The sequence below is a fragment of the Anabrus simplex genome, chromosome 2 (assembly GCF_040414725.1).
Source record: "Anabrus simplex isolate iqAnaSimp1 chromosome 2, ASM4041472v1, whole genome shotgun sequence".
Lineage (NCBI taxonomy): Eukaryota > Metazoa > Arthropoda > Insecta > Orthoptera > Tettigoniidae > Anabrus > Anabrus simplex.
In genome coordinates this window covers 798,639,225-798,661,701 of record NC_090266.1, presented here as the reverse complement: position 1 = coordinate 798,661,701, position 22,477 = coordinate 798,639,225, and the positions used below count along the sequence as shown (strand labels likewise).

General features: G+C 41.5%; 1 protein-coding gene across 2 annotated transcripts in view; it reads right to left on the bottom strand.

Annotated features, from left to right (window-relative positions):
* LOC136864463 (UNC93-like protein) overlaps positions 1-22,477 on the bottom strand; it is a 355,393-nt gene that overhangs the window by 263,132 nt on the left and 69,784 nt on the right. For both annotated transcript variants that reach the window (XM_067141480.2, XM_067141481.2), the window contains exon 2: positions 8,212-8,525. In XM_067141480.2, coding sequence (XP_066997581.2) covers positions 8,212-8,501 — 290 coding nt within the window. In that variant the 5' untranslated portion in view covers positions 8,502-8,525. The remainder of the gene's footprint in view (positions 1-8,211; positions 8,526-22,477) is intronic.

The window sequence follows — 22,477 nt, the reverse complement described above, 5'->3', positions numbered from 1 at the left end:
ACAAGGTTTCCGGTAAATGGTAGAGCAAGTCGAAGGGGCATGAGAAGTCTCTGAAAAGTAAACTTAACACACTTTGCTTCAATATTCTATGAGGTTTAGTTTGGAAAATCTAGCTCGTTGAAAGTCAGTACTTATCAAGGCTTGTGGCTCGGCGAAGCAGTGGTTCCGCTTGGCTGGCTTGCGTGTTGTGTATAGCAGAGGAAGCAGGCAGGAAACTCACACTACACACGACCATTTGCTTTCCCAGAACTGCTTACAACACGGCTACGTGTATGTACTCTGCAATATTGTCAAGTTCATTATGTGTTCTCAAACTGCACTCAGCGCACAACAGTCAAAAGAAACTAAGTTAGGGTCCTTTCATACCCAGCATTCCCCTCAGCTTGGCTGTATTTAATGTACACTCTGTAAATGTAACATTGGTCTCAATAATTAAACGACTCATTTCGTACTAGAGACCGAGGAGAGTAGCCTGGCTAACAGTGGCCACGGCTTTACCGCTGCTTTACAGCTCTGCATTCGGGAGACGGTGGACTGGTCCCACTGTCGGCAGGCCTGAGAGAGGTTTTTTATTGGTTTTTTTCTCTTCACTAAGGCGAATGCCGGAAGTTCCTTTCATTGGTCGCGGCCTCTCCTCTCTTACCTTATCCGCACCTCAAATTACCGCAACACAAATCTTAGCCAGAGAGAGTGCGTCCCGCTATATTAAGCCTGCCGTTCACCATCATGGTATGGAATAAATAGTTTCCTATGGCTATTTCTAGCCAGGTGCAGCCCTTGTAAGGCAGACCCTCCTATGAGGATGGGCGGCATCAGCCATGTGTAGGTAACTGCGTGTTATTGTGGTGTGTGAGTTGCAGGGATGTTGGAGACAGTAAAAATACCCAGTCCCCGAACCAAGGGAATTAACCACTTAAGGTTAATATTTCCGTTCCGGCCGTGAATCGAACCCAGGATCTTCTGGATAAAAGTCCAAACCGCTAACCCTTTAGCCACGGAGCCGTACATGGTATGGAATGAAAACATTTAATTAATAGTCTTACTGGACGATGTCTCCGACTGTACTGAGATTAAACAACATCATTTTTTTTAAATGTGCCTGGTACGTAACTTAATGAAGCAAGAAATAAATAGAGAAAATAATTATAGAAAAGTCGTTTACGATAATTTGGTACAAACAGAGTAGAGCTTTATCTAGCAATGACTAAAATCGAATTGGGAAATATTTTAAGATTCAGATAGTATGGATGAATGTCCGCCTCTGTGGTGTAGTGGTTAGCGTGAATAGCTGCCACCCCCGGAGGTCCGGGTTCGATTCCCGGCTCTGCCACGAAAATTTGAAAAGTGGTGCGAGGGCTGGAACGGGGTCCACTCAGCCTCGGGAGGTCAACTGAGTAGAAGTGGGTTCGATTCCCACCTCAGCCATCCTCGAAGTGGTTTTCCGTGGTTTCCCACTTCTCCTCCAGGCGAATGCCGGGATGGTACCTAACTTAAGGCCACGGCCGCTTCCTGCCCTCTTCCTTGTCTATCCCTTCCAATCTTCCCATCCCTCCACGAGGCCCCTGTTCAGCATAGCAGGTGAGGCCGCCTGGGCGAGGTACTGGTCATTCTCCCCAGTTGTATCCCCCGACCAAGATTCTGAAGCTCCAGGACAATGCCCTTGAGGCGCTAGAGGTGGGATCCCTCGCTGAGTCCGAGGGAAAAACCGAACCTGGAGGGTAAACAGATGATGATGATGATGGATGAATTCTGCCCATTAACGAAATAAACATTTGTTATTTTTGAAATACTTTGAGGATAATTTAATGAAATGCACGCGTTTTATTAGGTGGAAATTCAACAAAGTCCGTGATTTTTATCAAAGTATCCTACGTCCCTTTTCCACATTCTGGATCGTATTTTCTGCAATTATAAAACTCGGTCCGGATGTAACTGTGGAAACTTGGAGGCGAAGATAACATCCAAGTACTTGATGGTGTAGAAAACACCAATGATTTTCCAATCAAATTATTCGACAGAGAAATTAAAAACTAGACGTCCGTTGGTGTAATATTGTAAATGTATGAGGAAACCTTGCCTATCTCGACCAATTTTCAACGAGAGAGGGACAGATGGAACACAACATCCTTCTTGCTTGCTTCTTCTGGTATTTATTTTGAATGTTTTGGTGCAATTTCTCAAACTGGCTGTACTGATCACGTGGTCGTGTGGAAGTAGTTCACAATAATACATTTGAAATTCCTCTAGTCCGCGTATAGTGGATCCTGAAGACAATTCATGTTACGAATTTGGTTCTCCACAACATGCTAGACAAAATATTAAGTGACGGAAATTCTATTTACTATACACGAGAAAGAATTAAATTTTTAAAGAAACAATATATATAGGGAAAACTTGATATTATTCGTCAAAATAGTACAGAAGTTAACCTGGGGCCAGGCAGTTCAACTATCACAATAAAGAACATACAAACAAGAACGTGTTCTGTGTATAGTGTAGAGGAATTTCTTTCTTTCTATCTTTCTTTCTTTCTTAATCTGCTTACCCTCCAGGGTTGCCTCTTCCCTCGGACTCAGCGAGGGATCCCACCTCTACCGCCTCAAGGGCATCCCATATTTTCCTTCGCTCTTGTAAGCCTGTAAGTTAGATGGAGTTACTTAGGCCAAAACTTACGACGACCCGAGATGCCGGAAGACAAGATCATGGAGCGGAGGTGTGTGCGTTCGAACCTCGCACGGCTAATGGGGCATTTTGCTGTCCCATCAATAAGGTTGCCTTAGTTTTTCAAGAGGAGGTGGCATCGAACCCCGGGCAAGAAAGGTCCCGGTATGCATAGGATATATGAGTGCCGTAGTCTAGGCGTAACGATACTCTCTCCTGCCCAGAGCTTCTGCGTTCGATCCCTGGCCACTTCAGGAATTTCACCTGGATCTGAGGGCTAGTTCGATCTCTACTCTTAGTTCCTGAGAGAGATTGAGGTGCACTCTGAGGGTGAAGTAGCGGTCCAGGCCCAGAAAGCAAAAAATAACGGCCGAGAGGATTCGTCGAGCTGACAGCACGTCATGTCGTAATCTACAGGTTTTGTACTGAGCAGCCGTCACTTGATAGGTCAATATCTTTCAGGGTTATAGCATCATAGTTTCTTATGTCACCTATTAATTCGAACCAACATTGGACTGAAAATTAAATTCAGGTATTTTCTGCTTACTGCATCTTCAACATTACCGTCTACGTAGCAGAGAATTTAGGTCCAGTGCACGATAATAGTGCGAAGCTGCAACGTTTTGAGATCCGATATTCGAGTTCGTGGGCTGACAACTGGGTTCTTGAATGCTTTTTCTCGCAGACTATTCTACCTTCACTTCTAGTGGGGATCTTATTCCAATCCGAGAGAAAAATTAATTGCATAATTTACTACACAAAGTACAGTGGAACAGTTAATCATACTTCTCATAGACACACTAAAATGGAAGTGATGGTCAAGGACGTCTAATATGAAAGTTTCTAATTATGAACAACTGCTAAATATATTTAAAAAGAAGGGGCGATAGTGGTTAATGCGCAGCCATGTTAGACTAGAGTATTCTGGATCCTAATTAGGGTGCCAAGAAGAACCTCACCATGAACAACTTTTAAAAACTTAATTTCACATTATCCTCCATTTAACATCAGGCTGCACAGCCACTCACATACCGTACCAAAAATCTGTTTACGAAACCTGACTTGTAATACAGGTCTCAGTGAATTCGCCAAACTATAAAGAGTGCATTTCGTACTGATACTTCTACTGCAGTACACCACCACCAGTCAACAATTCCATACTCAGTAAATGAAAGGCACCGATAGAAGATACTTCCAAACCATTTGGAATGGACAAAAACTCCATTTTAATTTTCTCTCCTTACTCTTCTTCATTTAGTTCCTGTCTACATATTTTCCTTCCTTAACCGAGCAAGTGGCCGTGCGGTTAGTGTCACGCAGCTGTGAGCTTGCACTTAGGACACGGTGGGTTCGAACTTCACTGTCGGCAGCTCTGAAGATGGTTTTTCGTGGTTTCCCAATTTCACACCATGCAACTGCTGGGGCTGTACCATAATTAAGGCCACGGCCGTTTTCTTCTCATTCCTAACCCTTTCCTACCCCATTGTCACCATAAGACCTATCTGTGTCAGTGCGACGTAAAGCAAAAACAATTCCGTCCTCTAGGCTTCATTTCTACCTTTCTTTACAATTTCTCAATTTTTTTTAGCCGCAGCTACAAAGGTTACCAGACAGACTTCATATACGCAAAGAAAGTGGGTTGTTGACCACGATCTTTCAGGCCTCTATAATAAATAAAAAAATCACAGTTACATCACCATCCAGCACCTCATAGCAGTCCGGCTCCATGGCTAGATGGTTAGCGTGCTGGCCTCTGGTCACAGGGCTCCCGAGATCGATTCCCGGCAGGGTCGGGAAATTTAACCATAATTGGTTACTTCCACTGTCACGGGGATTGGGTGTATGTGTCGTCTTCATCATCATTTCATCCTCATCACGACGCGCGTCAAATCAAAAACCTGCACCTAGCGAGCCGAACTCCTCGGACACATCCCGGCACTAAAAACCATACGCCATTTCATTTACCTCATAACTAGCAGCAAAATTCTGTCCTCTCTGTCGTTTTCTTATATTTCTTCCAGTTCGTTACTTCTTTCCATTTTCGTTTTTTGTTTCTCCTTCCTTCCCTCGTTTTAACTTACTCCTTCCACTCTCCATTCCTCTCCTTCCTACTTCTTTCTTTCTTTCTTTCTTTCTTTCTTTCTTTCTTTCTTTATTTATTTATTTTGCGTCTTTCCTCATCAACGTGTGTTCTCCCTCGGTCTGTCCTTTAGTTCTTTAGATTTACAGATTCAGGGACGAAGCAAAATAAAGTTAATGCCTTAGCTAAGCCTTATTCACACTAAAATTCCCAGCGGCCACTCTTTACAATCTGATAACAAATCTACTGCGATGGTTGAAAATGTAAATATATTGTTTTCATTTAGAAATGCACTCCCCCATTCATAACCCACGAGGCTATGCCTTTTCCCCTTGAGAAATGAAAATGGATGCGTTTTGTCAAGCCTTTAGGAGAATAGATAGTAAAGACTGTGGTATAAGAGTTAACCTCTAACAAGGTTCCCCAGTTGAAATTTAAGGCTGTTATTTAGTGACTGCCTGACAAATTTTCAAGCTGAAAAGATGCTACTGTAATTGTAATAGTACGCTACATAATAAGGACTGAAGAAAACATTTCAAGTTGAATGAAAACAATTTGAAGAAGAACATACCACTATGGTAGCCGAAAATGACATGTATTAGATCTAGGGAGTGTAATAAAAGTTGACAAAGGGACGTCAAACTTAAAATGTGTAGGATAGTTAAATATAAGTCAAATGAAAGGGGAGGCGCTTAGTGTACTGTACTACCACGAAGATGTGTCGTGTTCTATTCCGGACTGTGGCAGAAACTTAACACTGGTTTAATGGTGAACTTTTAAAATCCCGTTCTCTGCCATTCTCAGTTCACTTTCCATGCGATTTAGCTCTCTGTGAAAAAAAAAGATGATGTCCAGCGTACATATTTATGACCACTTCCATTACAGCCTTAGCCCTACTTAATTACAATTAACCAGGCGATTAGGGTCGCGTAGATGTGAGCTTGCATTCGGCCTGAGCATTTGCCTGGTGTGAAAATGGAAAACCATGGCACAATTATTCCAATAGTTGCCGGGGATGATGGACAGTGTACTGCTGATGATATTCGCCTCAAGGTCTTCTCTTCATGAAAACCCTAGCCCTTTATTTCCCTCATCTTAAAACACTAGCCCGCCTGTCCTCCATCTATCCTCCCTCTTGCCCACCCACCGTACCCTTTACATTGATTGAGGGAGACCGACCATATCTGATAGAAGTACCTACGGCCGAGTAGTGTATCGGTTAGCAGTATTAGCTGCCATCCTCGGAGGCCCGGGTTCGATTCCCGGAACTGCGAGCAATTTAACAATGAGAGGAGGGGCTAGAATGTTGTTAAATTGGTACATGCAGCTCACCTCCTCTGGGGGTGTGTCTGAAAAGAGCTGCACCATCTCGCGAAGAGGACACGAGTTAATGGTAATAATTAAGGACATGGCCGCTTTCCTTCCCAGTCCTAGTCCTTTCTCATCCTTGAGTCGCCGAAAACCTCCAACGTGTTAGTGCGACGTTAAACCACTAGCAAAAAAAAATAATACGCACTACAGAAAATACATGTGCACCACACGTGTGTTTAGACACTCTTTTATAGGAATGCATATGAATGTATTGTTAATTCGATGTTTGTTCAACCTATTTTAGTTATAACATCTTAATACTACATAAAGTCCGCTTCTGAGGTGTAGTGGTTAGCGTGATAAGCTGCCACCCCCGAAGGCCCGGGTTCGATTCCCGGCTCTGCCACGAAATTTGAAAGTGGTACGAGGGCTGGAACGGGGTCCACTCAGCCTCGGGAGGTCAACTGAGTAGAGGTGGGTTCGATTCCCACCTCAGCCATCCTCGAAGTGGTTTTCCGTGGTTTCCCACTTCTCCTCCAGGCGAATGCCGGGATGGTACCTAACTTAAGGCCACGGCCGCTTCCTTCCCTCTTCCTTGCCTATCCTTTCCAATCTTCCTATCCCTCCACAAGGCCCCTGTTCAGCATAGCAGGTGAGGCCGCCTGGGCGAGGTACTGGTCATACTCCCCAGTTGTATCCCCCGACCAAGAGTCTGAAGCTCCAGGACACTGCCCTTGAGGCGCTATAGGTGGGATCCCTCGCTAAGTCCGAGGGAAAAACCGAACCTGGAGGGTAAACAGATGATGATGATGATGAATACTACATAAAACATCGATTTCAGTTCCATTTATCCTACTGTTTTTGAAATGGGAAATAAAAAAATATCAGCCCTAGAGCATCCTTTTAACTTGTTCCTTTGTGGAGATAAGCTTCCTTTCCTTGATTCTCACAGTGGGTGTACGGCAGTTTTTATCACATATGTCATCAGAAGGACGTAAATATTTTCATGAAATCAAGGATGTGAATCTTTTAGAATGAGCATTGGGATTGTTCAGTCGTAAAAATCTTTTGAAGAGGAGTAAAGTATATTTTGAGACTGTATTTAGTGTTAACTGATAATAACTGGTAGCAGTATTTTGTAGTGTGTCCGACTCATTGGCTGAATGGTCAGCGTTGAGTCCTTCGGTTCAGAGGGTACCGGGTTCGATTCCCGGCCGAGTCGGGAATTTTAATCGGGTGTGATTAATTCTTCTAGCCCGGAGACTGGGTGTTTGTGTGTTTGTCCCAACACTTTCCTCTTCATATTCAGACAACACACTATACTACCAACCACCAGAGAAACACGCAATAGCAATTTCATCCCTCCATATAGGGTTGGCGTTAGGAAGGGCATCACCGGGCGAGTTGGCCGTGCGCGTAGAGGCGCGCGGCTGTGAGCTTGCATCCGGGAGATAGTAGGTTCGAATCCCACTATCGGCAGCCCTGAAGATGGTTTTCCGTGGTTTCCCATTTTCACACCAGGCAAATGCTGGGGCTGTACCTTAATTAAGGCCACGGCCGCTTCCTTCCAACTCCTAGGCCTTTCCTATCCCATCGTCGCCATAAGACCTATCTGTGTCGGTGCGACGTAAAGCCCCTAGCAAAAAAAAAAAAAGGAAGGGCATCCGGTCGTAAATAGGCCAAATCTACATGTGCTATGCAGTTTTCGCCCACGACCCCACAGATGTGGAAGAATAATAGCAAAAAGAGTGTTTTACAGTGTATGAAATTAACATTCTGTTGAAAGCGAAATTAAGTAATGTTTCTGGAGTTTTATCAAGTACTTCCCTACAACGTGGTTTCTGTACGAGTTTTCTGAAAGACCATTAAGGAAAAATAACTATAGCAAAAATATATCATTTAAAGCACACTTACCGCACTGTTTACACAAGGGAGAGAGCCGAACACTGTACATTCTTAAGAGGGCACTCACACTTGCGAGTGAAACGTTGTAAGCTATATTAAACATAAGCAACAAAACAAACAGCTCCATTTTTTGGTTGGAGGTGAAAGTACACACCAGTGATGTCTCAGAGAGTGGACAGGATGTTTCAGAGTTGGGTGGGTGAATTGTTCACTGGCAACGTTGTGACATACTACAGTATGAGAGTACTACTTACCGTATCATGACGACTGGAAGGAACACATTGGAGAGGATCAGTGCTACGTAAATCGTAGCCAGTGAGGCAGTCCCAAGCTGGTCGTTGATTGAACTCTGCAAATTTGCAGCACCCTGGAATGCTGTGAAGTGCACCATGAATGCTGTACTGATGACAACAATATTTCTCATAATTCTCCACTTCTCTGCTGGTTTGAATTGTTGACGTTTGTTACAATCGCCATCTTCAAGATTACCATTTTCTCCCACCACTGATACTCTCTTCTTCTCCGTCAACTCCGTCGCAGTCATCGCAGTGGTATAACGAAAGTTCAGCTGCCAAGAAAGTAATGATACAGGTAAATCAGTTTGCAATATACTAAAGCTTATTATTATAAACATTAAGTATTACTAGAAACCATTTCTTATATTTTTTCCACCTTTATGTTAAAGAGTTTGAAATCTATATAAATAAAGTTGTAGGGGATCCGCTGTTTGTAATTTCGTTTGTTTTGCCAATTGTTCAGATATTTATCCGTTTTGGGTCAACTAAAGACAGAATCGTTAGTTTTTACTCTTCGCGTCTGTTTGTCTGTTCCACCATCACGTCGAAACGGCTGGATAGATCTCAACCAAACTTCATATTTAGAGTATACGTATCTCCCGGCCGGGAATCGAACCCGGGACCTTCTGAACCGAAGGCCAGTACGCTGACCATCCTGCCAACGAGTCGGACGACATTATAATGATAACTGCACAACTCAATTTCGACTGATAGTAGGGTAGTTGCCTGCCATTGTAATAAAAACTCCTCAACTGTTATCTGTCTGGAAGTAGGAAAGGAGGCTGCTATTGTAACGAAAACTCTCCAAATCGATTGTGACCGCGCAGTAGGCAATTGGGCCTGCAATGATAATGTAAACTTACCAACTCGATTGTGAATGGCAGTAGGCAAGTGAGCCTGCCGTTATATCACAAATCCGTAACAAAGCCTTTACATTGGAAACAGCGTATGGGGACCTCCCCATGTTGTTTCTAGGAAAACGCTAAGAGATATGCAATTTTAAAACAATCTTATTTACTGCACGTACAGTATTTACTTCGATATTCGAATACAATGTAGAATACCGTAGCGAAGCACGGGTACATTTGCTAGTACTTTTAATAAATGTGGATAAATCAGAGCCACTCTATTCTCACGAAATTTGTAAATTCACGAACACTTACTATGTTATTAAGACGTCATATACAGTTCTAAGAATTATTTATAAGAATTTTGCGCATCAATGTAAGTACGATTCCCTACACAACTTCTTAGAAACGAATTTACACTGTTCATTGGAAATTATGTACTTGCTAGTATGTAGTCCTTATAACTTACTAGGAAGTGCACAGCTCCACTGACCAGCGAAACGGATCATAGCCATAGGGAGAGCAAAATGATGACGAATGTGCTGAATAAGTGATCAAGTGGGGGGGGGGGGGGGGGGAGGAGAGGTGTGAACACAGAGGTCACAAAATATGTAGATGGAAGATATCATATGTGTGCAGCATGTGATGTACATAAAGAGGTACCCTTATTCTTTTGCCTTCAAAAACATTGGCAATAATGTTATTGGCTTTACGTGCCACTAACTACTTTTAAGGTTTTGGGAGACGCCAAAAACAGTGGTCAGATCAGCAACGTTTCGAAGTACATTTCGAAGTATACTATGTACTTGTAATGTTCAGCAATGATACCCAAAAGATATACACATGATATCTACCTTCCTCGGCTATTAACAGCCGCATTTACCGGTGCATAAAGAAGACCTTGAGGTGAATATCATCAGCAGTATACTGTTCCTGCCTGCTGTCATTTTTTGATGGATACAGTACTTTTGCATCCATCTCTTGGCACAGGCCAGAGCAAAGTGTAGCTTCCACTGAAGTCCCAGTCTCATCCATGGTTGTGACAATATGGAAGCTCAGTTGTAATCGAGCTAGCGAAACGAGAGGTTGTATTGTGCAGTGAGTGCTGAGTGAGAAGTATGAATATTGCTATAGAGCAATATCGCGCGGCCATAGGTCGATGGCACGGGCGAGTGAAGTGTGTGTGTACGCCAAGTGATAAGGTGCATTTACGAAAATCTGGGCTTGAGGGAACTATGATGGTAGCAGCAGTGGTGGCAATTCTTCTGATAATAGGAGGCATAGAAATGAACCCTGGACCAACGGGTTCATTGAGCTGGGAGGACATAGATAAGATTAGGGAAATAGTCAGAGATGCTTGCCAGTTTGAGCAGACGAGGGAGTTAATTCCAAGCTGAGAAATGATATGACAGAAATGAAAGACTGTATAAAAGAAGAGAGAAGAATTATGACAGAAAAGGTGGTGGAAAACTCTAGGGAAATAGAATTATTGAAGTCGAATATGAAGGAGATGGAAGGGGAAACTGATAAATTAATGTGGCAACAGAAAATGACTATCCAGGACGCAAAGAGGAAAAATATTTTCATATACGGCATCCCAGAGAAGGAAAAGGAGGATTTGAATGATCTAACGAATAAAGTGTTGGATATCATAAATAACCACATAAAGATAAATTGTAAAGAAGAAGATATTGATGAAATCTATTGGCTGGGGAGAGTCAAAGGGAAAAGACCTATTAAGGTTAAGTTGATTTCTGCTTTGAAGGCGAACAAAATTATCCTCACTGGGAAGAACTTGAAAGGAGAAAGGATTTGGGTAAGAAGAGATATGGATAAAGAGACAATCATGGAACAGAGAGTCTTGCGATTTCACCTAGTAAAAGCTAGGAACTATGGACTAAAAGCATAAGAGGCAAACGTCTTGTAGTAGGTGGCAGTAACTGGTCGCGTATATGGTCAATTGCACAGCTACGAGAAATGGATAGACAGTTGAGTTCATCACACCAGGAAGTGCAACGGCCTGTAGAGGAAGGAATGTGCCAGTCAGCTGCCTGCACAGTGGCTGATAACGTACAATCTGATGACAACAGCGATCTGCATACTCTACAGAGGAACAGAAGATGGCAGAGTGACGAACACCTAGTGGAGGAGGATGGACAAACAGCTGACTGTCGAGTCGACACGAATCCAGGAAGTAGCAGCACACCTGATGACAGAACCAAGACTCTGGCTGGGAAAGGTAAATCCTTGAGTGTAATAGACTTATGGATTAGAAAGTGCAAAGGACAGAAAGACAATTTAGACAAAGAAATAGTTACTTCACCAGAGGGTAGTATTATAGAACTGGAGAAAAAGAGAATAACTAGAAGTAAGACAAGCAACTCGTCTGAGAGTAAAAGTAAAAAATAACTAGAATGGAATATCGGTATGGTCAACATTGAAGGTTTCTTGAGCAAGTTAGGAAATGAACAGGTGAAATTGTTAATGTCAGAAATGCACATCATTACCTTCGTTGAGAGTTGGGTAGCACCGGGATATGAAGTACATGTTGAAGGTTTTAAAACGTATAGTAAGGCAAGGGGCAGGAATGCTCGTAAAGGTAGATATCCCGGTGGTATTCTAACCTTGATAAGGGAAGAAATAAAGGAGAAAATTGAAATAGTAGAAACAGATATTGAAGAAATACTTTGGGTGAAAACAAGGGTAAAACAGAACAGGGAGGTTAATCTATGTTTCGGTTTTGTATACAATCCTCCCGAGAACTCGACATTGGAAAACAAGGAATTCTTCACAGAATTAGCACTAGAAGTAAACAGATTAAGGAATATATATGAAGACATAGGTATTCTAATAATGGGGGACTTTAATGCGAGGATTGCAGACTTAAAACCAATTTATAGTAAAGAGGCTGAGGAAATAATAATTAGAAAAAGAATTAGTCAAGATAAAGTTTGCAATAACTATGGTGGAAAACTGTTAGAATTATGTGGTACAGAAGAACTCTATATTTTAAACGGGTGGTGGCCAGGAGATGAATTGGGTAATTTAACGTTTATAACAGTGCAATTGACCTAGTATTATGTTCTAGAGAGGCATTACCACTCGTTAAGAGGATAAATGTTAAACGTTGGGGAGAATCGCATCACTTACCTATAATTATTAATATGGTAAGCACGGAAGAGAATAGTGGGGGAAATTATATAAATAATATTAAAGAGAGGCCAGTGACAAAATATATATAGAGAGAAGACCTCAGCGCAGAATTCAAGGAATATTTTGAAGGTAGGTCCTTTGAAATGATCAGGATAGGAATAAAGTCCGCGATGGAAGATAATAAAATAGACGAGGCGATAAAGCTATTAGAAAACTCAATACTGATGGCAGGACATAAGATGCGGGCTCGGAAGGTAAGAATACAAAGAAATAGTGGGTGGTACAATGAAGAATGCAGACCAAAAAAATCAGAAGTTATGAAAGCCCTAGACACATTCAGAAAAATAGGCGGGCAGGAACCAAGAACTGCATTCTGTAGCAAAGGAAAAGAGTATAAAGAATTATTGGTAAGAACTAAAGTTTTGTGGCAGAAGAAACAAACTGACAACTTAAACAGAGAGGCTCTGAATAATAATACTAAGAAGGTATGGCTTAAAATAAATCAAATTTGTAAGGATAGAAAAAATATAACCCAGGTAAATATAAGCCATAGAGAATGGATAAATTACCTTAGTAAATTATTAAGTGGTGAGGATAGTTGGAAACAGGATGTTCAGAAGAGGGGAATCTCGAGAGGATTGCGGTGCTCCCTGCCCTATTTAGATAGGAAATTTCAGCCGCTGAAGTAAAAGAAATATTAGAGAAAGGGGGGAAAGGGAAAGCAGGAGCAATTTCAGGAATAAACAATGAATTCTGGAAGGAAGCAAGCAAAAATAGCTTTATCCTAGCTAGTATAGTCAAAATATTTAACAAGATATTCGAGGGAGCAAGATTCCCTAAATCATGGCAAGAAGGTATCATCTGTCCTGTATACAAGAATCGTGCAGAGAGATCTAACCCAAGTAACTATAGAGGGATTACGTTGCTAGATTCTTTAAGCAAGATATACACAGGGATATTGGAAAAAAGATTAATGAATTGGGCAGAGGAGTACTCGATCTTGTCGAGATTACAAGCAGGATTCAGAAAGGGAATGAGGACTAGTGACAATATAATGGTAGTTAAAACAATATTAGATAAATATATCAGAAATAAAAGAGGCAAGTTGTACATTACCGTAATTGATTTAGAAAAAGCTTTTGATTCGGTGAGTAGAAAAGCTGTTGCCTATAAGTTGTGGCAGATCGGAGTATCAGCTAAAATTATAAGTGCAATTGATAATATATATTCGGAATTTAAATGTTCAGTCAAAGTCAAGAATGGTTTAGTAGTGGGAGAGATAACTTCTAAAGTGGGCCTTAAACAAGGGTGTAAACTGTCCCCCATATTATTTTTACTGTTTATTAACGATGTTTTCCACTCGAAAGAATTTGAAAAAGGAGCCTCTCCATGTCATGAGTGCCAAGATATTCCAGGCCTAATCTTTGCGGACGATATCATTCTACTTGCATTAACACCCAGCAAGATGCAAAATAGTATTAATGAGGTAGAGAACTACTGCAAAGAGTGGAATTTAAAGGTTAACCCACAGAAAACCAGAGTAATGGTCTGTAAACGGGGTGTTAAGTATTCTAAGAGTGAACAGTGGTGGATGGGTAGGACAAAGTTAGAAGTGGTAAAAAAATCGAATACTTAGGGACGATTATAAGTAGTAATGGAAACTGGTCTGACCAAATAAAAAGATCCAAAATGAGGGGAATAAGTGCCTTGGCTGGTAGCAAAATACTAGATAAAAAGATGCCTAACGTAGAATACAAAATCCAGGAAAACATATTTAATGCAATAGTTAAAGCTAAAGTACTGTATGGATCAGAAATTTGGGGAGTAGATCAGGGAATTGTAGCTTTAGATGCAATCGTTAGCAAATTTGCCAAAATAATTATGGGACTACCTAACTGTACTGCAAACAGTGGAGTAAGAATGATGTGTGAAAGGGTGAGTATGCGAGCTGAGATTGCTAAGCGAATAGTCAAGTATTGGTTAAGATTAAAGACTGGGGGAGGTGGTGAAATATTAGGCTTAGCCTACCAACACCAAATGAAGCATTTAAACGAAGGCTATTGGGTGGATGGGGTGAAGAAGCTTCTAGAGTACATAGGAATGGGATCATACTGGGTGACTAATATTGAAAGGGATGACAGGAGATTGCATAAGAAAGTAGCTCAAAGAGTGAAAGATATAGAAAGACAAACAATTAGGACAGAATGCAATAGTAAGAGAACACTAATCGAATTTTGTAAAATAAGTGAGAATATGACAATAAGGACACAAATGTTAAGAAAAAGGGTAATGAGAGGAATAATCTGGTGGCTGATGGGAGTGTATAAAAATAAAGCTTTAAGAGAAAAAAATGACGAAAATAAATGTATTTTATGTAATTCAAATATGAAAGTGGCTCATTTGATTAAGGACTGCAAAGAAACAAGAAACATTAGAGAGAAATACATAGAAAGGAAAGAATTGGATAAAATTCTAAATGAAAATGAACTGTACACACTCTCTAGTCTATTAAGCAGAGAATGGAAGAAACCGGGAAAGATAGCCAAATTATTTAATATTTTGAGAGGTATTTGGGAAAAAATGTAAAGAAAACAGAGATAATTACATGTAGCTACGTTCAAAGATATATGTAAGCAACTATTAATGAATATGTCTGTGGTAGCGGATTATAACTGAATATGGTACAAGTTACAAGTAAGTGACAGTTCGAAACTGAACAGAACCAGTGACATGTGATAGTGATGGATGCGATGATCGGACGGCCTCTCCCCCGTAGTGGTGGCCATACTTGGATGGAGGGGGAGGGGGTGATGTCCGTTCATTGTCTTCAATCGGTCGTGTGGAATTAATATATTCAATTTATTCATAGATATGGAACATTATATAGTATAACTCACTAATAAGTAAGGGCGACAATAATTGAGGCGGTCCGTTCCAAAACTCGTCTTATCCATCATAAGTGATTTTTCAGGAAAAGCGAAAAACCTGTAATTTTTGTAATATAAGTCTCACTTGTTTAAATGTATTACGACGCGTTCAAGTCCAATGTCATAGGGTCGTCTTACTGAAGAATTATAAATATAATTATTAGAACGTCAATAAATTACATTTGTATTTTGGATAAGACGAGTTTTGGAGCACCCAAAAAAATTCAAAATATATTACCTCACACAACTTATTTTTAAGTAAGAAAAATGAAAGGATTGAGAATATAATGTTGTAATATAACTCACCACTACACTCATGTACCTTTTTGCTATCAGTATAATGATATTCACAAATAAATTAAACACAGCAGTGTGATTTATCATATTTACATCCTATCCATAGTATTTGGAGAGAATTCTTCCTTTATAGGCTACATTGCACTCGCAATAGAAGTAACTTGAACAATAAAACATCACTTTGTTGTTAATCAAACTCTCAAATCTGTTCCCTCCTCTTGAGGTCCATCATAAAGAATTTCTGTTTCTACAACAAGATTGTTTTCGTCTACAGAAATTGAGGTGAACAGATTCTTATAAAAAGAAAGCAACACATTCCTATCCCAATATATTCTAAAATGCTTTTCAAGCAAACGTTTTACGTCCTTTACTTTGGCGGGATTCAAGTTTACTCCCGGCAATAATTCAGGTGGCATTAGCATATCTCGCCAGGCGTTTTCCCTTTTTCATTACCGATTTTCCTAAACCGATGTCTGAGTTGTAAGGAGGTTCTCCTCTAAGGGTGGCATTTCCCAGCGAGTCTTTGCTAATAACAAATCGTTTCACTGAAGAAAATTCACAGTGCCAAGATGCAGGCATTTTCATTATATTTTCAGAAACCATTTTCCAATTGTTCACCGAGGAGTCTCTGCCAAACTTGAAGACTTCAGCATGTTTGCTAAAGATGTCTTCATATTCTGCTGGATTACAGATTATAGAGCATTTCCATATCTCTCTCTCTCGACTTGAGTAAATACCCTGTCAGAGGGCAGAAATGAGTGGCCTGTCATAGGAAAGACCAATTCAACACTTTCTATATTAGGCGGAGCTGTGTGTGTCAAGAAATATGAGCACATTGCAATCATTGTAGATTTGCGGTTCTCGCACGAATTCGTATAGTAGTGAAGTTTGAGAAATCAGTTTGTGATAATCGATGGTAAACTGCAGATGTCGTTTCATTAGACCCCTTGTTGAATTCATGCTCCATCCATGTGTATGTAAAAACATTCTCCTTTGTCAACTTGGCATGTGAGGTACCCCTCACAATGGTAAAATTATAGGTGTACAATTGGCGACTGTAATAGGCAACCTGATCTGGAACTTTTGGATTCACAAGATTCTTTTGGCAGTCAGATGAAAATATTGCCATGCTATCCCTTTATTCTTGGAGCATTCTGAAAAAAGCTGCAGCCCTTAGTTAGAAGTTCCAAAATTAAATCATTCTTCAGTGCTACGTTCGAACTTTCAAGTTTAATTTTCTCCTCGAACTCTATGCACTTTGAGCAAGCGTCAGTAACTGGTGTTCCGAATCCTATGTTGTAGCAACGCGTAAAAAATTTCACGGAAGAACTACCGCTTCACACTGAGTTCTTCAGGCGACTTGTTGTTATACATTTTGTAAAGCCTAGCGATGCTTAAATTTCCAGGTAGATACTGTCTGACCGGTGACTTTCCGCGGCAATAGCGACTTTCACAACACTGCAAACTTTCAATGAAACGTTTCACGGAGTGCTTCTTTTCAGTGTACTCTGGTTTTATCCTAGCTCCTCACCTCTTTTCTGTTGGAAGTTTCCCTGTCGTGAAGGGATTTCTGGCAATCCTCTGAACCCGATCTTTCCTGACATGCAATACATTCAAGAATGTCTTTTGGCAGACCTGAATGTGAAACTGTTCTGTATTAGCAAGTTTTATATACCTTCCAAAACAAGAGCAATATTTTCGGTCATCTTAATACACTCTATTCACAGCACAAAACTGCATGAAAGACTAACACAGTTCAAGAACAAGTCAAAGAGGGGAAAGACTGGCATAAAACGCGGGTAAATTGTAGCGTGAGTCACGTGCTGAAATTATCCATTCCTATTTGTTGATTGTATATGGCGAGTTTTGGAACGACAAGCGCCGTGGATAAGGCGAGTTATGGAACAATAGCCTAAGTTTGGTGACAGATTTCTATGGGAAAAGGCGCGTTTTGGTGCTTAATTTTATGTTAGGACTATCACAAACATCACCAAGAAGGCAATGCTACCTCTAACTCATTTTTTTAAAAAATGGATAAGACGAGTTTTGGAACGGACCGCCTCAATTATAAGTTCAGTATTATGTTTCGTTTTTTATATTTGTTCAGTTTTGTTTCTTTGTTCATTAGGTATTGTATATTTCTAATTAGTAGATTCAATTCATTGATATGTAAGCCGTACTGTATACCTTCCAATGAGATTGTTGGTTGTTTGTCTGCCCATTTTATTTTATTTTGGTTTTATTTTAGTTTGGTTTTGTTAGTTTGCTTGTTTTTGGCTGCTGACATACAGTAGAGTTGGAAGAGGGGGGGATAGGCCTGACCTATCTCAAGCTAAAGTGTTGATTCGGTACGTCTGCACATGTAAAGTAGAGTAAAGTAGTGAACAGTGTTAGGTTAGAGGAAGTAAGTTGTCAATGAGACAGTGAAAGATGAGCCGAGTTATGGAATCCGTCTCGGCAGTGAAATACAGGTGTGACAGCCTACATGTAGAGCTAGGCAATACGCACACATGTGGGTTGTTACAGGAAGGAGTGGTGAGGAAATAACATTGACAGCTTAAAGGGTCTATGAGGTATCGGTTTTCTAGCCTCATGAGACATGTCTGGTCGTGACATCCCAGGGAAGGGTGGTAGCAGTTCCTCACCAGGGGTGATGTCGCGGCCAGACAGATTTAGGATAGATTTAGTATATATTCATGTAGTAAAGTAGTTAGTTTAATTAGGTGGTGTGTTGCATGTGGAGCTGGCGATCCGCCCATGTGCAAGATGCTACAAAGTAGATTTAGAAGTAGTTAAGTAGTATATTCATGTAGTAAAGTAGTTAGTTTAGTTAGGTGGTGTGTTGCATGTGGAGCTGGCGATCCGCCCATGTGCAAGATGCTACAAAGTAGATTTAGAAGTAGTTAAGTAGTAAGTAGTTAGTGTCTAGCTATAAATAGTCTGTGAGTGTTTATTTTATTGGAACATTGTAACTGGGCGAAAGCCTGTTATGTTCAGTTCAATAAATTCAATTCAATAAAACAATATGGAAGCTGCTGGGGTATGGGTGGTGCTGATTAATGACATTCAGAGCACAACCACTGTGTCTGAGTGTCATGAAAGGTGTTGCTCATAGGGTGAGTTGTGCTACAATAGCACTGTCTGGCCCTGTGAGGAAAGCAATGGCAAACTACCTCACTCCACATCTTGCCTAGTACACCTGATTTTGGTACTGCCACTGGTTTTTGTGGTTTTCCTATAACTGCATAGCCTTTGGTGATGCTATTTGAGGATCCAGCCAGCCTCTGGGCTGATGACCTAACAGATAGATATACTGGCCATCATCCCTGGCAGCTATTGGAGTAACTGTGCCGTACTTCTATCAGATATGGTCGGTCTCTCTCAATCAATGTAAAGGGTACGGTAGGTAGGCAAGAGGGAGGATAGACGGAGGACAGACGGGCTAGTGTTTTAAGAGGAAGGAAATAAAGGGATAGGGTTTTCATGAGGAAGTACGCTCAGGAGATGTATCGGTGGAGAATCTGCACGAGTCACTGCAGGTAGAACAGTAGAGCGAAGATCGAACAGAGAAGTCTTACAGAAGATGCGCGAGGCAAGAAGAAAGGGAACAGTAGGAAAGGGAAACGTAGAGTAGAAGATAGGAGGAGTGAGGTAGAACAGGGTCGAGGGAGCATCGAGTTACCCATTATATTTAGAGATGAGCCTTATACCTAGAAATTCACGTTCCTCATTCCTAACTTTCTACAGTTTACAAATTCTTCTTTCACCGGTATGAATAACCCTCCACCCCCACACTAGCGTTCCTTGCGTATTTCTGCGTTAAACACTCCGGTTCCGTGAGAAAATTTTCACATCCAAAATATCCCTTCTCAGCCATGATTCAACTCCTGTTAAAATATCTTGTATAGGTACATATATATTAAATTAATTATTTGTAACAATTTCTTTACAATACTTGTATAGTTTATTACTAATAACTTAGTGCCATCCTAACTTGACTACCAGCTCCCTATACTCTCATATCACTCCGTAGTCCACACCGTTTCCTTGAATGTACCTCCCTATAATTCCTCTAAACAAACCCCCTAACTTACACGTAATATTGCGGTTCAAGTGAAAACCATCTGAACGTAGATTCCTATTTCATACCCTCCCATTAGGATCTGCAAATCTCACTCCCATGTTCCCATATAACCGCTCTCTAATCTCATTTAAATCCCCTAGCACCCTCCAGTCAGCATCCCTCGTACACAGTAGAATAATTTTGAACAGAGTACTCTCATCCGCTAGTTCCGGATAGCCTGTAACTAGTGAGAGAACACTCTTTTATTGCAATTCATTAAAGTTTGATTTTTCTCTTTTACAAAAGTGTAATGTTACGAAAATGTGTCAAACTTTTGACTAATACATCATGGGAATAAGGAAACGAGCTGTTCAGATAAGTGGTATGTTCTGAGTTTTCAGTGGAGAGATGGCGTGGAATGATTTATTAGTAGAGGAATGTGCTTGAGAGGAGCTTTTAAGGGTGGGAACGATTAGAATATAAAGGCGAAGTTGCAATTCAAGAATATAAATTGGTGCAGATATTCATTTACAGGGTGAGGAATTAAGGAATTGGATTAATTTATGAAGGGGAATGGTCGATAAATTTCCAAGTTCTCTGAAATTATTTAAGAAAGGACCACGTAAACAGTTGATTGGGGCGGAAGCCCTAAATGCAGATCAATGATGAATGATTGAGGAAGTGGGAGGTGGCAATCCGTGATGTCACATGCATGCTCAATGAGAAAGAGGTCCGACGATCGTGCCGACTGGGCGTCAAATATGTCGATCTTAACGGATGCCTGTACAACGTGGCCACAAAAACTTGGCCTGTGATAGTGGGAATACTGTTATCAGTTGATCACTAGTGCCAAGATCAAAATATCACCGACGCGTTACGTCCAATTGGGCGTCAATCCTCTGATGAGACCATCCAACCTCTGAAAAGACCACAGTGTGGCTCCTCATAAACAGTCTAACTGCACAAAGGAGCAATACCGTCATTTCGTAGCGTGACACTTGCTGTGCTGGACTCTCTTACCATACTAACTTAAGCCTTATTCAACCCATATTACTGTCCGGACTACAGGCACGGATATAATGTTGTTACGGATAATAAACAATAGCCTTCAAGTAGTATAATAGGACAGTTCTGCCGCCGCCTCCTCCTCCGGGCTCCCAGGGACCCCTCCGCCTCCGCCTCACGGGAGGCCCTCCCAGAGGCCCACTCCGCCTCCGCCTCACGGGGGGCCCTCCCGGAGGCCTCCTCCGCCTCCGCCTACCGAGGGGCCTTCCCAGAGGCCTCCTCCGCCTCCCGCAGTAAATTTGAATTTGTAAACAAAGCCACGTGCTTTTTGACAGCTGTCATCGACAACAACGCATCGCTAACCTCACTGCTGCCATCTTGATGGGCCTAAACGTCAGTGGCACCAAATTAACCTAACTAGCGCGAGGTAAACAAATCCACGTGTTTTTTGACAGACACGTGCTTTTTGACAGACAACAACGCATCGCTAACCTCACTGCTGCCATCTTGACGGGCCTAAACCTCAGTAGTACCAACTTAACCTCACAAGCGCGAGATAAGCAAAGCCACGTGCTTTTTGACAGCCACGTGCTTTTTTGACAGCTGTCATCCGCTATCTTTAAACTACAGAGCACCGTGCTGCCCTCTTTATCGCAGTAGCTGCAAATTCGTCACCTGTCATCGGCAGTGCTGCCATCTTGGCGGGCCTAAACCTTAGCGCTACCAACTTACCCTCACTAGCGCGAGATAAACAAAGCCACGTGCTTTTTTGACAGCTGTCATCCGCCATCTTTAATCAATAGAGCACTGTACTGCTATCATGCGGGCAATTTCGTCAGCTGTCATCCGCCATCTTTAATCTACAGAGCACCGTGCTGCCCTATTTATGACATGTAGTAGCGGGCAATTTGAAAAGTTCTGTTAGCTGTCATCCGCCATCTTTAATCAAGAGAGCACCGTGCTGCCATCTTTATGACATGTAGTAGCGGGCAATGTGAAAAGTTCTGTTAGCTGTCATCCGCCATCTTTAATCAAGAGAGCACCGTGCTGCCATCTTTAGCTAGATACCTTTGAAATGTGGTGGCGGCAATTTGAAAAATTCTATGTGCTCTTGTTTGGAAACAAAGCCACGTGCTTTTTGACAGCTGACATCCACCATCTTTAATCAATAGAGCACTGTACTGCTATCATGCGGGCAATTTCGTCAGCTGTCATCCGCCATCTTTAATCTACAGAGCACCGTGCTGCCCTCTTTATGACGTGTAGTAGCGAGCAATTTGAAAAGTTCTGTTAACTGTCATCCGCCATCTTTAATCAAGAGAGCACCGTGCTGCCATCTTTAGCTAGATACCTTTGAAATGTGGTGGCGGCAATTTGAAAAATTCTTTGTGTTCTTGTTTAGTAAACAAAGCCACGTGCTTTCTTGACAGCTGTCATCCACCATCTTTAATCAATAGAGCACTGTGCTGCTATCATGCGGGCAATTTCGTCAGCTGTCATCCGCCATCTTTAATCCACAGAGCACCGTGCTGCCCTCTTTATGATATGTAGTGGCGGGCAATTTGAAAAGTTCTGTTAGCTGTCATCCGCCATCTTTAATCAAGAGAGCACCGTGCTGCCATATTTAGCTAGATACCTTTGAAATGTGGTGGCGGCAAATTGAAAAATTCCACGTGCTCTTGTTTAGTAAACAAACTCACGCGCTTTTTTGTCAGCTGTCATCCGCCATCTTACATCGCAAACCTTAGTGCTACACTCTATAGGTACATACCTTTGAAATATGGTGGCGGATAATTTAAAAAGAAAAATTCTACAGCAGCCATCTCTCGACGCTAATTGCACAAGATGGTGGCTATACATGACTCCATAAAGGTGCTTATGCAAGACGGCCGCTATACATAGGTTCTTATGAGACGCCCTTGGGATGCTTA